This window comes from Phodopus roborovskii, unplaced genomic scaffold (genome assembly GCF_943737965.1).
Source record: "Phodopus roborovskii unplaced genomic scaffold, PHOROB, whole genome shotgun sequence".
In the NCBI taxonomy this organism is placed as follows: Eukaryota; Metazoa; Chordata; class Mammalia; order Rodentia; family Cricetidae; genus Phodopus; species Phodopus roborovskii.
In genome coordinates, this window is record NW_026126547.1 from 375,111 (window position 1) to 391,696 (window position 16,586).

At 44.8% G+C, this 16,586-nt stretch overlaps 1 protein-coding gene across 4 annotated transcripts in view; it reads right to left on the minus strand.

Moving 5' to 3' along the window:
- Positions 1 to 713: 713 nt before the first annotated feature.
- The window catches only part of Urgcp (upregulator of cell proliferation), a 39,747-nt gene continuing 23,874 nt past the window's right edge, over positions 714 to 16,586 (minus strand). For 2 of the 4 annotated variants that reach the window (XM_051200558.1, XM_051200559.1), the window contains exons 2-6: positions 11,127 to 11,148; positions 10,688 to 10,758; positions 7,985 to 8,035; positions 7,696 to 7,734; positions 714 to 3,993 (exon numbers count right to left, since the gene is read on the minus strand). In XM_051200558.1, the coding sequence (XP_051056515.1) occupies positions 1,409 to 3,993; positions 7,696 to 7,734; positions 7,985 to 8,018 (2,658 nt within the window). In that variant the 5' untranslated portion in view covers positions 8,019 to 8,035; positions 10,688 to 10,758; positions 11,127 to 11,148 and the 3' untranslated portion in view covers positions 714 to 1,408. Of the gene's footprint in view, positions 3,994 to 7,695; positions 7,735 to 7,984; positions 8,036 to 10,687; positions 10,759 to 11,126; positions 11,154 to 16,586 lie in introns of all 4 variants that reach the window. The other 2 variants (XM_051200557.1, XM_051200556.1) reach the window with 1 other exon arrangement.

The following is a 16,586-nucleotide window of genomic DNA, read 5'->3' on the forward strand; positions in this document are numbered from 1 at the left end:
TTGTGACTTCCAACTGAATCAGCATTTTAATGCTCTAGGCAGATCAGAGTTTCTAGGTCTGAGAGTCAGATCCCCCTTCTCTTAACCTAGTCTAACAGCAGGTTTGCGATGCCAAGGGGTCATCCTGGGACACCCAGGGAGCCAGGCCAGCAGAAGAGCGAGTATAGGGCCTTTGCTTCAAACAAAGCTTCCAGACCAGAGGGTAGGTGAGTCCTCTGGAACCAAGGGCACCTTTGCTGAATCTAGTAAAGGGACAAGACACAGGGGAGGCTCTCAGGCCACTGCCTGACTTCTCTGAAGACAAGAAACAGACAAAAGCAAACCCCAGAGCTTCAGCAGCAAGGCACAGTGAAGCAGAAACCCTAGGTGGAGTGGAGCTCTGAAACTTAATGAAGTGATGGTTGATTCCAGCTGAAGAATCTGCAGTGTCTGCTTCACACGGTGGCTACTTTGCTGTGAGAGACAGCAGCATGCTGGGAAGACTTCAGAGTGCACAGCACAGCAGGTCCTCTCCCCTCATGTCTGCCACGCAGGGACTGCGGTCTGGGGTAGGGACTAAAGTGCTGCAGTTACTGCACCAGCATTGTTTCCCAGTCAACAGCCTGTTCCCAGACCCCTCCCCAGGCAGAGGCTGTTGTCCTAGGCACAGGACAATGAAGGCACAGAGAGGCAAAACCTATACATTACTATCATTTGAACATTCATTCAACTCATTAATTCAACAAACATTTATTAAGCGCCTATGTGTGCCGGGTCCTAGGGACCCAGAGCTGTATGGTGCTTAGGCCCTGCCCTCAAGCAGCTCACAGTCTAGGGGCAGACAGTAAACACACAAGTGATAATGTGCCATGAAGTGTTGAGAAAGTATGACAAAGTGCTGGAGCACGAAAGGGTGACTGATGAACACTTCCTGGCAAGGGTCAGGGAGCGCTCCATACACCTGTATATAAGCTCAGTGCCACGGCAGTGCCTTGTGCTTCAGTGCCACATCACTGAAACCTTGAAGGCTGGACCACAAGGGACCTGTGGACCGGACGGAAGCAAAGCCTCTTTTGCTTCCTCAGAACAACTCGCAACATCCCTGTCTGCCAGCACCTGCGGTGACTAAGGGAGCTGTTCCCTAATTCCAGGGGCCAGTGAAGGAGCAGCTACCCAGAAGGCCAACTTGCAGGAGCCTTGACATGGGTTAGGAACAGAGAACTCACTGCTTGTATCACCCCACCCTGGGCCTCTGTCCTCAATATTTCTGAGCCAGTCTGAGACTGCTTCTTACCACTGTGTCGAGGCCCTCAACTCCTGTCTGTCACTAGGCTTCCTTCTCAGGTGCAGTAAGCACCCAGGTGCCAGATGCTGCCTCGCTGGCGGCTGTTACCACAGGCCACCGCAGGAGGCACCACCCTCAAAACATTCACAGCCTCCGCACCAGCTCAATGAGCTGCTGAATGTTTTTGTTTTGGTTGGACAAGCCATTCCTGATGTTTTCTAGCAGGCATCTCTTCAATTCAAAAATAGCCTCACTGTAGCCCAGGCTCACAGCGGCCATGGGTGGCGCTCCATGCCACAGGGCTGGGATGTGCCAGACATGCTGCCTCTCTGCCAGGCCTGCCAGTGTCCGGAAACTGCCACCCTGTTTCTCCATGTGGGCAGCAGCCCTGCTCAGGTCGCTGGGCGGATCCAGGAGCTGCCTCCTGTCTCTCGGCTTGGGACTGGGGACAGAGAGGTCATGAAGGTTCTGGTATACAAACTGATAGTTGGGCATGTGCCCTGTTTTTTCTAACCTTAGGAAAGCATGAAGAATAGCTGGTGGAATGTCCTTCGTTTCAGCTAAACTGACCACAGTGACATTGCTTAGCCCCATTAGCAGGGTGGCCAAGGAAGCCTCCAGTTCAAACCTGTCTCCAGCAGAGGCTACGGCCCCACTGATCAAACCCCCAGAGTCTATCACCAGGATTTGGTCACAGCCTAGGTCCTGGCTGAAACCCTCAGCTACAGGGAGGAGCTGCATGAAGGAGCCCTGGGGACTACAGCTCCTCCCTGTAGCAAACCGCAGGCCAAACATGGTGTTAAGGAGTGTAGATTTCCCTGTGCCCGGCACCCCCAGAGCTGAGAGAACCACTAGTCGGGATCTCCTGTCTAGGCGGACATGCAGCTCCTTGAGAAGCCCGGTGACCCAGCGGACAGGGATGCTCAGGGTAGCCCCATCGACTAGCTCCAGCGGCAGCCCACCCAGCAGCAGTTCCACAGCCAGGCCTGGGAAGTGGGCGAAGCGCCTCTGGCCAGCAGGCAGCCTCCCTGCCTCCACTAGGCAGCTCTCGGCCTCATAGAACTGCCCCATCTCCCGCAGGAAGTGCTCCACTCCCAAGGGCTCAGGCCAGAGCGGCTCATTCAAGCCTGAGGCTCCGCCAGGTTTCGGTCTCAGGGTGAGAAGGGTCTCTGGAGGCTGTCTTGGCCGTGGAGAGCCTAGTCGAGCTAGCCCCCACTCCATCCACCTCAGGAAGTACTGCCTCTCACCCAGGGAGGGGCTGCTTATCCCCAGAATGAACTCCTGCACCCCTGAGGTGGGCTCCTGGCCATTCTGCTGCACCCGGAGCTCCAGGACCCTCCGTCTCAGCTCCGCCCGGTGCTTCTCTGGGGGCTCCGAAACCCACTGGAGCTGGCAGAACTCCCTTTCCACTTGGGCTGCCTTCCTTGCAGGGTCTCCCTGCAGCCTCAGCTCATCTCTCTTGTAGGCATCCACATCCTTGATCTTTCTGATGATCTTCTCCATCCGGTCCTTGGCCTTCTGACACTCCTCCAAGTCCTCATCAATTCTGAGGCCTAACTTCCGAGCCACATGTGCCATGTCCTCCACAGACACCCTCCTGCAAGGGGAGCGAGCCACACTGCAGATAATCGCTCGGATCCGCCTCACAAAGCTCGCGCTGTCGGTGCTGCTGACCTTCACGAGCACATGAGAGTGGTCTATCTTCAACACGGGGATCAGCCTGTTGAGGAAGCGCAGGTTTGTGTTCCGTTTTCCCCGGTAGGGGCTCAGGATGAAGTAGTACTTTGTGGTTGACTCCTTCATGGAGTAGAGCAGTTTGTATTCCTTCTTACTGATGTTGTCAGTCAAAATAAACACAGCGGAAGAGACTTCTGTCAAGAGCTTGAACTGCAGCCAGTGAGACCCAATGTCACCTCTCAAGTTCAGAAAGGCCACAGGCTCCGGGAAAACATCCAGGTCCTCCTTACCACTGGGGAAAAACCAGGAGATTTCTACTAACCCGTCCGCAATCTCTCGGGGGTTGGTGCCTAGATTGAGGTCCCGATGCCAGAAGCAATCCCACTGCCGGCGAGCTGGGCTGAGGATGGCATTGAGCAGCTGGGACTTGGAGTTGCTGCTGACATCCATGCGCACAAAGGCAAAGGTGGGCACCCTGGGCAGGACCACACTGTCTTCTCGAAAGCTCCCGAGGCCCCGTGGGGCCTGGAAACAGCACGTCCGCATGACACCCCGCAGGGCCCAGAGCAGAAAAGTGTGGTAGTGGTTTTCTGAGTCAGGCAACACAAGCGGGAGTGCAAACTGACAGAGGGACATCTTCAGCAGGACCTCCTGCTGCAGGAAGGGGTCTGAAGACAGCAGGAGGGCACAGAGAAGGTCCAGTGGGTTCACAGGCGTGTCGGGCACGGGCAGCTCAGAGAAGGAGTAGATATCATCAGTGGCGATGTCCTCAGCCGGGTCCCAGTAAATCATCTCCTCCTCCATCTGGCTCTCTTTCTCTGCAGGCCAGGCATCTGGGGGCATGTCCAGCACCATGGTGGTGTTCCTGGCTTCAGCATTAAGGGCCTGCAGCTTCCTGAGGAAATGCCAGGGAAGGTCCTTGGGAACCTGAGGAGCCCAGTTCTTCATGCTGTCAAAACTGATCTGCAGGGAGTCCTGGAGGGTGAGCTTCTGTACCTGGTATGTCTCCAGTCCCAACAGGGACAGCATTTCCTGAAGTCTGCTTCTCTCCACTGTAGGGAAAAACAAAAAACAAAAAAACAAGACAAAAACAAAAAAAAAATAAGGAGACATAAATATTTAGCCCTCATTCTCAAGGCCAAGAGAGAGAGAGAGAGTTAGAGAAAAGCCTAGCAGGGAGGGGTTGGAGAGGACATCCCTCAGAATAGGATGCAGGTCCAAGGGGCCCAGGGTATGCTGGGCTGACCTAAGATCAAATGCACCACCTAACTGACACATATAAGACATCAACTATAGGAAGATAGTTAAATGGACATCCTGCTCTTCTAAAAAACCAGGGTTCATTTCTCAGCACCTTCGTCAGCTAGCTCACACTACTTATAACTCCAACTCCTGGGGTCCTGCAGATTTTCAGACACTGGCATTCACACACACAAACTGACACAGAGACAGACATCCAGACATGTAACTAAAACTCATCTACACCCAGGCATGGCAAGTCATGCCTTTAATTCCAGTACTACAAAAGCAAAAGCAGGTGGATCTCTTACAAATTCAAGGCTAGCCTGGTCTTCACAGAGCATTCCAGGGCAGCCAGGATCACACACTAAGACCTTATCTGAGAAAGAGAGGGAAGGGAGAGGGAGAGAGGGAGGGAGGGGAGAGGGAGAGGCAGAGGAAGGGAGGGAAGGAGGGAGGAGGGAGGAGGGAGGGGAAAAACAGGGAAACCGAGGAGTTACACTTGAGACTCCAGAGAATTCATGTGAATGCAGTGGGTTTTAGTTTTTCTAGCTATCTGCAACATCTAACTCTGAGCTCAAACCTAAGTATCAGAATGAACAGCACATTGGTTGGGTGCTGAACTCCGCTTCTCAGCCCTCAAACTGGCCGCAAGGTTATTTACCCCTCATGTTCTAGCCCAGTCAGGAATCTGGGGGGCACAATGGAACATGCCCACAACTCTAGCACTCAAGAAGTTGAAACAGGAGGACTGATGCAAATTCAAGACCAGCATGGGATACACAGCAAAACCTGCCTCAAAACCTGGAGGAAAAAATGTCACCAGGAAATTCCCACGAGGGTACAATCTCTATTCACACTCTGGGTTATCTGGTAAGTTCATTTTGTTTTGAAGTTTTTTTTTTTAATCTTTGTTAATAAACTAGAGACTATTTTTTAAAGGAAAACAGCAACCATTGTTCAGCACCCTTTTGCAAATCCAAGACCAGCAATGCAGGGCTATGGTTTGTGTTGTGATTTGGGATTTTTGTGGTGCTGAAGATGGGGAGCCTTCTGTATTCCAGGCAAATGTTCTATCATTAATCTACATCTCCAGCTTTATTCATATATAAAGATATATAAGCATATATATGTTTAATTTCTAATTCTTAAAGTTTAAAGTCTTATTTTTGTCCGTTTGTCTTGAGACAGGCTCTCCATCATCTATGTAGACCAGGATGGCCTCAAAATTATAGATGCATCGGAGCACTGGCGTTAAAGGTGTACACCACAACATACATTGAGTTCTTGATATTTTAAGACAGTCTCATTGTGTAGTTCATGCTTACCTCAAAATTGTTAGTAGTATATGTACAAACTATCACTCCCTTGGATTTTATTGACTGTGAAGGATATTCTTGGTTGTCAGCTTGACTACATCTGGAATTAACTAAAAACAAAAATTGGAGGAGGTACACTTGAAGGAATATTTGCTTAATCTGAAGTGGGAGGATCTACTTCTAATCTGGATCTTTGAGGTGGTAAAACACACCTCCAATCTGGACCACTTCTGCTGAAAGCCATGTAAGGACATGGAAAAAGGAAGTTTTTGCTGTTTGCCTGCTTGCTTTTACCCTGCTAGTAAGTCCATTCCTTCACTTGCATTGGAGCCTACTTCTTCAGGGTTCTGGTATATACTGAAGACCAGCTAAGACATCCAGCCTCACTGACTGACCAACTACTGGATCCTTTGGATCTTCTGTTCATAAGCATCCATTGTTGGATTAGCTGGACCACAGCCTGTAAGCCATTCTAATAAATCCCCTTTCTCTCTACAGAGATACATTCTCTAAGTTCTGTTACTCCATAGAACCCCAACAGTGACAATAAACCATCTGGTGTTGGCTGATGCCTGGTAGACACTGAATATTTTAGATATTCAAATGTCACCCTATATAATGCAAACTTTACAAGTTAACACTCAAAAAAGTTCTACCTATACCCGGATCTTGGACTGGCATCTTACCAATGTTCATAACCAACATAAATAAGTGGTTCACTTCTTATTTAGTTATTTATCAGTGCTGAAGTGGAATCTGCATCTGGGCTATATCCCTAGTCCTTTTTTATTATTATTCTTTAAAGATGGGGATGGGGTGGGGTAAGGGAGTTCCCCAGTCTTGTCTCAACCCTATGAGTAGATTCAATCTTTCTGCCTCTACCTTGAACTACAGGCATACAACACCACAAGTGTCCCATAGCATTAATTTTAGGGCTCAGAATTCTAAACTTATTTGCATACATTAGCTATGTCACGCATCTAGAGGTGAGAAAAAAACCTGTAGGAGTCCTGAGATTTGATTTCAGTCATCAGGTTTGGCAGCTAGTGCTTTTCCCTCTGAGCCATCTTGTCAGCTCAAGGCTCTAAGTTCTATAGCAATGTAGCTGAAGGACCACTTGAGAAGTTACTGGGAGCCTGTGAATTTGTTTAAAAAACAGAAAAACTAGCCTGGTAATATGGCCCATCAGGTAAACCTCTTGCCTCCAAACCTGACACCCACATTGCAGAAGGAGAAAACATATCCTCACATTGTTATCTGACCTCTATACACCCGCACATGTACACACAAATACATAAATAGGTAAAAACATTAATTTAAAATAAATTATTTTTATTTTATGTGTATGGGTATTTTGCTTCTCTCTCTCTCTCTCTCTCTCTCTCTCTCTCTCTCTCTCTGTGTGTGTGTATGTGTGTGTGTGTGTGTGTGTGTGTGTGTGTGTTTATCATGTGCATACAGTGCCAGAAGAGGACATTAGATCCTTCTGGAACTGGAGTAACATAGAGCTATTAGCCACCAAGAGAGTGCTGGAAGCCAAACCAAGGTCCTCTACAATAGCAACAGGTGCTCTTAACCGCTGAGTCATCTTTCTAGCCCCAAATAAATATAACTATAAAAATAAATAAAAACAGAAAAACTACACAGGAAGATATGGCAGAAATTTTACATAGCTATTACTCAAGTCTCTCTGCTATGCCCACATGGATTCAGGGATACACAATAACCACTGCTGCTTAAGTAGCATGATCACCAAAGCAACTTGGGAAAAACCACAAAAGTAACCTGATTCTACATATGTGCCCATACCTGGCATTCAGTCCTTAGGAGACCATTCAGCAACTCTGGGTCCAAATTTGCCAATACACAAACAAAGCTATTGCTAGAGTTTCTAAATCTAGATAGCTGGGCATTAGAATCACTTCAGGAACTTGTTAAAAATAAGATACACGGGAAAATCTCCACTCATGAAGACAGTAACTCACAGTGGCCGTGTAGTTAAGTTATAGGAACTAAGTTCCTGAGTGGTTTGGTTTTTAGCAACATTACTAATAGTTCATAAAGGGGTGATAGACAAGAAGGGTCTAGAGTCCAATACCCATGTGACTTGATACAGTTAAGTTTAAGAACTAGTCACTTATAGAGTATTCTCCTCCAACAGAATGGAAAGCTGAAGAAGAAAGAGAAAATGTATACCTGTTGGAAAGTCATTGTCCTGAGCCTCATTTGGGCCATCTATGAGAAAAAGCAAAAGAAAATAAGGGGGAATTAATCTAATAATGTGATAATAATGACAAATAGACTGACAAAAAGTAAATTAAGTGAAACAAACCTAAGTCCTCTTTTTTTAAAAACCAAAATTGCAATACCTTGAAATTTAATAATATAAAAATATGTAAAACCATCCAGTCCTAGTTATTTTTCACTTTGCATTTATACCCTCACCTTCCCCAACCCAGTTTGTCCTAAGTCCCATAGTCTCTACCTCCATAATGGAACCCGCAGTCATCTCCTTCCATTTCTCTCCATTCCAAATCTAGAAAAAAAGAATATAGACATTTCACCTCATTAGCCAGTTAGAGTCTTTCTACAAACAAGTCTGGAGTGGCTTTTGTTGACTGTTGGTACTACAGGTTGAGCATTCCTGAAATACTCAGGACCAGAAGATTTTTGGAATAACCCCAGTTTAAACAAAAACAAACACTCAAAAGATAGCTACAGCTCTAAAATCTTTCTTATCAACCTTATGATCCCCCCATAATCAACAGATAAACCTTTTTGTTTTTTTGTTAGAGACAGGGTTTCTCTACATATCTGGCTGTCCTGGAAGACCAGGCTGCCCTCGAACTCACAGAGATCTACACGCCTTACCTCCCAAGTGCTGGGATAAATCTAACAATTTAAACTGTCTTTTTTGATGGATGGATATAGAGAAAATGGGGTTGGAGTAGGTGACTTTTGGAAGCAGGATGATTTGAGTGAAAACACAAAAGGACTCAAGAATCAAAGCACAATACTTACTCAAAATGAAAGTAAGATACTAGAAAGAAAAATATTTTCCCAAACAATTCAAAATGTGGTATGGTATGAAAAGGAAAAAAATAAGTAGAGTAGGAAATAATAGCCAAGTTTGGGGCTAGAAAGATGGTTCAGAGGTTAAGAGCACTTGATGCTCTTACAGAGAGGACCTGAGTTCAATTCCCAGCACCTACCAGGTGGCCTATAACCCCAGTTCCATGGATAAGATGCCCTCCTCTGGTCACTGTGGATACTGCATACATGTGGTATAAACATAGGCAAAACATACATTATTTTGGTTTTGATGTTTTTGTTTGTTGTTTTAAGGGTTTGGGGTTTTACTGCTGTTGTTTTTGAGACAGGGTCTCTATGTAGTTCTAGCTGTCCTAGAACTTGCTATGTAGGCAAGGTTGGCCTTGAGCTCACAGAGACTTCTCTGCCTCCTGAATGCTAGGATTACAGGCAAGCACTACCACCGCCATCCAGCTTTGAGTTTCATGATTTTTAATTCTTACAATTAGTTTGTTTATCCATTTAAAGTTAATTTGTTGTGTATGGTGTGAGATGGGGGGACCGCCTATGAGCTTTACTCTACCCAGTACTAACAGCCTGGATATGTCACATGGTAGACGTTCATTCACTGCTCAGTAACATATATCCTACATCCTGATGGAAAGCCATCGAGTATGTGCTGGGTACTGTGATAATCAGGAGGGAAAGCTTACTTGGTTTCAGTGAAACTGCTTCAATGCTCCAGTTTTGAATCCCCTGCCTGGGCTTGGCACAGTTCTTACAGGATTCGATTTCCAAGGAAGAACCTGGACCTTACTCTACCCTCGTGCCCATTAAGACCTGATACGTAGGGCCTGTCACTCAGTCACATTCATACCACCCCTTGCCTTTTCATTTTAAGACATTTTGTAAAGTTATGCATATTGGTCTGAAATTCTGTAGTCCAGGCCATTCTTTACCTTCCTGATGGGCAGCCTAGGATTACAGGCATGTGCCAACATGACAGCCTCCTAAAAAAATTATCAGCCAAGCTGGGCATTGGTGACGCACTATAGATGTTTTATAAATACTGACCAAGTAGACTCATAGGAACCTGCACCCAATAGGTGCTTTATAAACAGTGGCTTAGCCTTTAATCCCAGCACTTGGGGGAGAGAGGCAGGTGAATCGCTGAGTTCAAGGCCAGCCTGGTCTACAGAGCAAATTCCTGAATGGTCAGGGCTACACAGAAAAACCCTGTCTCAACCTGGCCCCCACCAAAGAAACCATGAAACTCTTCTAAGAGTTTCATGTGAGCAAATCTTCCTAACTTTTGACATCCTGCTGGATTCTTAGATGTGATACTAAAGACACAGTTGACAAAAGCAAAACTAAGTAAAAACATTATACATCTAAGGAAGATATCAAAGTGAAAACAGGCACGGTGGCCATGTCTTTAGTTCCATATTCAGAAGCAAAAGAAGGTAGATCTCTATATGAGTCTGAACCAGCCTGGTCTACATAGTGAATTCTAAGCCAGCCAGAGCTTTTAGTCAGAGCCTATCTTTAATAACAACAAAAACAACAACGTAAAAAAAAAAAAAGTGTAAGCAAGGCGGTGGGGTAGTGCATGCCTTTACTCCCATTGGGATTAAACTTGGGAGGTAGAAGCAAGAGGATCTCTGTGAGTTTGAGACCAGTCTGACCTACAGAGTGAGTTCCAGGACAGCCAGGGCTACACAGTGAAACCTTGTCTCAAAAAAAGTAAAAGCAGAACTGGGAATGTAGCTCAGTAGTATAGTACTTTATACTCTGAGGCCCTGGGTTTGAGTCCCAGCAACAACAACAAAATACACACACACACACACACACACACACACACACACACACACACACAGTGGGTAGTAAACACAACGGGACAAAAAAGTCACATATCTGTGTCTCTAGTAAGGTCTAGTATTTGTACAATTTATACCTTTATAACAAAGGAAACAGTAATGTCAATAAAAAGTACACAAAGATTTGAACATCTTGGGATGGAATCTTCTAATAGAGAGAAAAAGAAAGCCTTAAGCTTGTTTTAGGTCCACAATCCCAGCCCAGTTAGAGTGCAGACTCCAGAATCCCAATAGACAAAAGAAACCTATCTATTTCAAAATGGGTCCAAGTCTGATTTTACCTGCAATTGCCACGGGTGTCTGACTGTCTGAAGGTTTTACTTCTGGGGCCACTTCTCCCAGAGCTGAATGCCTGAAAAATTTTTCAGAAGAAAATTATCACCAAAATAATTTACTACCACTTTCACCTAATCAAATTGGATGCATATAAAACTCTCCTGGCAGCTTTTAAAACCTATAAACTCAGGCTGTTGGAATGGCTCAGTGGTAAAGAGCACATACTGCTCTTCTACAGGATCTGAATTCAGTTCCCACCACCCACACATATACATAAACTTATAAGAATAAAATCTTTTAAAATTATAAACTCTGGGTACATCCCAGATCCATGAAATCAGACTTCTGGGAGCTGGTCCTGGGCATCTCTATGACTCCAATGTACTAGCCTGGAAATACCACCATAGCTGTTGGCCACTCTGAAAGTCATAAAAACATACATACCCTTTGACCAGTAATTCCACTTCTACCCTAAGGGAAAAATGAAGACTTAGTTACAAGTGTGAGCTTGACACTCAATAGCAAATCTGTCAAAGTCCAGTGACAGGAAATTACAGCTCTCTCTGCAAGCAGAACGCAATGTTCTCTGGGCTTCTTTTTGTGAGCAGAGCAATTTTAGGTGAACTATTATGGAAAGACACTAAAGGCATGCAAATTAGTAGGGAGTAAGTTACAGAATAATGTAATAATATATGATTAAATTATGTACATTTAGAGAGAGATCTAGAAATGCATTCATCAAAGGCTAGGGGGCACAGAACAAAAATGTCTATAATGTAGAATGATGTGTGGTAGCACACACCTGTAACCCCAGCACTGAAGAGACTGAGGCAGGAGTAGCTCAATTTCAAGGCCAACCTGGTCAACATAGCAAGATCCTGTCTCAAACAAACCAACAGTGTAGACAAGAAGGGGTGATCTTGTTTGTTTGTTTTAATTTTGTGTGTGGGTGCACTGCTGAGGTACAAATCCAGGGCCACCCACATGGTTAATGCTCTACCACTAATCTATAACACCCCAATCCAACACCTCAAGCTAAGATAACAGAATTACAAGTTCCAAGCCCAAACAAAGCTACAAAGATAGACCCTGTATATAAAATAAAATATTTTTTAATTATTTTAGGTGTCTCATAGAAACAACAAACATGAGCCAGAGAGATGGTTCTGCAGGTAAAACCTGATACTTGAGTTCCATCCTCACAACCCATGTAAGAAGCCAGATGCAGGGGCATTCCTATACCCCAGAATTCCTATGGCAAGATGGGAGAATAGGCCAGCCAGTCTATGAGGACCACAACAGGAGAGGAGAGACCCCATCTCAAAAGCAAAATGGAATAAGAAAGCAGACTCCTGAAAAGCTGTCCTCTGACCTCCATGTGGGTACAAGCATTAGAGTGTCTATACATGCATAACGCATACACACACACACACACACACACACACACACACACACACACGTACTCATGCATGCCCACCCACATGAGCACACATGCAAATATTTTGACATGCACACGTACACATAAACACAAGTGCATATATGCAAGCACACACAACTTTTTAAAAATGAGAGCAAGCAGAGAGTGGTGGTGATACACACCTTTCATCCTAGCACCCATGGGGGGCCCGGGGGGGGGGGCGGGGATGGACACAGAAGCAAGTGGGTCTCTGAGTTTGAGGCCAGCCTGGTCTACAGAGTGAGTTTCAGGACAGCCAGAGCTACACAGAGAAACCTAGAAAAGAGGAAGGGAGGGAGGGAGGGAGGGAGAGAGGGAGGGAGGGAGGGGAAAAAAAAGTGGGAACAAGCAAACCCTAGGGTGAAGATTTTGACTGAAGATAAACTCACAAATAGTAGACAGAATCTATAAAACTTGCAAGGATGCTGGGTTGAACTGTGACCTCTACATTCATATTCATGTGTGTGCACATGCCTATGTCCATATACATCTGTTTATACATGTCTATTTCCTAACTGTGTCTGCTCAAACAGCCATCAAGCAAAGACAGAGCAGAGAAATTGACCATGTCACCCTTTAATGTCATTTTACACAAGAGAAGTAAGAACTCCTTGGAGATCTTGGCTATCATCTTAACTTAGAAACAAAACAGAAACTCTGCAAAGTTTGAGGGATGTCTCTGGATTCATGCAGCAGCTCAAGGGACTCCCACTGGCCAAAGCTAGAATAACATGAGCAGAAAAAGAATGAAATATGGTAATTAAAATGACAAGGCTGAAGAGATGGCTCAGTGTCTAGGAGCACTTGTAGAGGACTTTGGCTGCTCTTGTGGAGGACCTGGTTTGGTTCTATTCCCAGCACCAACATGGTAGTTTACAACCACCCACAGCACTAGCTCCAGGGCCTCTTCTAACAGCTAACAGGCATATGGTGCACATAATACACATATGCAGGAAAAACATTCATATGTACAAATAAATCTAAAATAGGAAACACTGAAAACCAATTCAGTAGTGGTGATGCATGACTTTAATCCCAGCACACAGGAAGACAGAGGCAGGTGGATCTCTGTGAGTTCACCTAGGGTTTCAAAGTAAGACCCTATCTCAAAACAAACAAGGAAGAAAAAACATTGAAAAATAAATGAATTTGTCCTATAAGCAATAAATAGCTCAAGCACTCTTGCTCACAACAGAATGGTAAAAGCAGAGGAATTTCAAAATGAACTGTGCCATTAAGTCCACTGGTGCCAGTGGTGGCACATCCCTTTAATCCCAGCACTCGAGAGGCAGAGTTAGACAGATCTCTGTAAGTTTGAGGCCAGCCTGGTGTACAGAGTGAGTTCCAGGACAGCCAGGACTACACAGAGAAAAGCCTGTCTCTAAAACAAACAAACAAACAAATAAACAAAGAATAGCGCCATCCTTGTTGAAATCAGAGTGGATTCAAGTCAAAGTGAATGGTCAACAGGGCTAACAAGGAGTAAGCTGCTCGCTCAGTCTTAGTGTCCCTAAGAAGTACAGGGAGGAAAAGCCAACAGTAATTATAACAGAGCTCAAGTGACACTTCCTGAGTTGATCCAAACTAATCTTAATAATTAAGTCAGGCCTTAGCGTGTATCACTGTGGCCTCCAAAGGAAGGACTAATACCCTTGCAGTGTTCTGTCCAAGAAGACAAAACCAGGCCATCATAACAAACTGAAAACAAATGATATTATACCAGAGGGTGAGACATAAAGTATCTCAGATGTGCATGTCAAAAGACAAAGGAAACATTCTAGAAGACCAAGCACAACAGCTGATCCTAGATTATACCCTGAAGAAGAAACTCTGGGGTGAAATAAAAATGAAACACGCGTCCAATCAATGTGAACTATGCTGTGGTTATATAATAGAGTATCTTTCTTCTTAGGAAACAGTCAAACTGAAGGGCTTAGGAGGAAAGCACCATGAAGAAAGCAACTGACTGACTCTACAGACTGAATGTACTTGGGACCTCGAAGTTCATTATGCCGAAAGCCTAAAGCCAATGTGATAATATTTGGAGTTGGGGTTTTAGAAGGTGAATAGAAAAGCTCTCCTGAATGGGATTATTAAATTACAAAAGAGGCCCTCAACTAGGAGGAGAGTCTGGCTAGGGATGTAGGTCAGTGGTAGAGCACTTGAATAACATGTACAAGGCCCTGGTTTGAGGTCCTGCCTCAAAGACAAAGAGGAATAGAGTAAAATGATGCTGTAAGTAGGTCAGTGAGATGCTCAGCAGGTTAAAGTACCTGCTGCCAGGCCTTGAAGACTTGAGTTCAATCACTTCAATCTACATGATGGAAGGGGAGAACAAGTCGTTCCCTGACCTCTACATGCTTGCATGCACACAGGTGTACACACAGGTATACATGCACTCATTCACGTGCACACACACACCCCCTAAATAACTAAAACATAAAGAAGTGTATCTGGTTAAACACAGTTCCTCAGAACCGAAGCTGCAGGCCTGGCTCAGAGGTCCAAAGACACTGCCAGAGGATCCCAGGGAGGGTTAAGCCAGACAGCAGGTTTCCATAGCACAGGACTTTGATCCAGCCATGTTCCAAGGCCAGACACTTATCCCTAGGACATATATTCTGGCCAGTACTCAGGACAGAATTTGACTTCATCTCTTTCTGTTCCACACAAGAAAACAGACAGCAGGTAGCAGACAAGGCTGACCTTGCAACCATGCTCATAGAAAAGTGTATGTGTGGGCTTCATTTTTACTGGCAAACCATGTCACAAATGAGCTGTGCAAACCATGACTTGAGGGTCCATCACTGCTCCCCGAATATCAGGTTTAACTGGAGGCAAAGCCAGGCTTGTGGCTAATGCCTTTTAATCTACAGCTTCACTAACACATGATGCCTTCTAACAGTGTAACAGACTGATTGTGTCATTCAAAATTCTTATATTGAAGTCTTTACCCAATGTGATTATATTTAGACTTGAGATCTTACTTAAAATCAAAGAAGGCTACAAGGTGAGGCCTTCCTGTGATGACACTAGTGACCTCTAAGAGAAGGGCCACTCTTTCCCGCAGACACTGACTAGAAACCAAACCTCATGAACCTAATCTGCTATCTCAAGATCTTGGAGAAAAGTTAACAGCTGTGATTGATGCCTACAGTTTATGCTATCTTACAGCATCTCGAAAATTCACACTAATGTGACTCCCAAATTCACACTAATGTGGCTCCCAAATTCACACTACAAGGTGGAAGCTGGGCTCCGAGCAATGTGGCAAAGGCTGCCCATATCATCAAATATGGCTGGGACCCAAACATGAGCTGGTTCCTTTCTAGTACACTCTTTGTTATTGGTGATTTTGCAAAGTTTTTCAGATATTCTTTTTTCATCTTTTTTTTCTTCCCTGTACGGTGCTGAGTTGACAAGCATATGTAAGCACAGGCACACCACTCAACCTACAGTGAGCATATATACCAATCAGCCTACAGTGAGAACAAATGAACAAAGTAGCTTTACTTAGAGTAAGCACAGGTAACCATTCATAAACTGTAAACATCAACAGGTACTACCTGCTTTGGATAATAAAGAACCTCTATTGTTGAAGTTCCCTTCCCCTCATGCCCTACATTTCCAGAAAGTGGCAAGTCACTTTTGGTGTTAATTAGGGACCCCATCCTAAACCAAAACAATATCCCAAGACATTCGTTCTGCCTCCAAAGCCTCACTTTTATGAGACATAAATGTTTAAAACCCCTCTGGATGTGTGTTGCGAGTTGAACTATGTATGACCCTAGTAGGAAACAGGATCCTTGCAAGCCTAATTAGCTAAATTAAAATAAGGTCACCGTCAGGTAAGGTGGTTCGTGCCTGTAATCTAAGATCTTAGAACACTGAGGCAGGAGGTTTATGGCTAGTTTGATGCCAGCCTGAACTATCTAGTGAGTTCAAGTCCAGTCTGAGCTATAGAGTATAATCCTGACATGAAAAACAAAAGAAGAGTAAGTCATGATGGGGTAGGATGGGCCCTTAATACAATGAGCAGTTAGTTCTCTATGAAAAGAAGGAAACTTGGACACACATGAAGGACAACATATGTCAAGAGGGTAGAGACCGCAGTGACACATGTACAATTCAAGAAAAGCCAAGCACTGTCTGCAGCCATCATAACTTTGGGGTTTGAAGGCCTCCAGCTTGGTGAGAGAATAAACATGTTGTCAGGACCTCTTCAGTGTATATAGATTGAGACCTCCCATCTTGGAGGGAAACTTCTTAAGACATGGTTGTAAAGGTGAAGTGAAAGGAGAATATTCTGGAACTAAGTGGAACACCCCATACTTCAGAGAAGCTCCATTAAGACAGTAAGTAAACAACTCAAAATAGATTCAGGAAGTCTCTGAAACTGACCAGAATCACTTGGCCCCTGCCTCCTAAGAATAAACAGTAAAGACTGA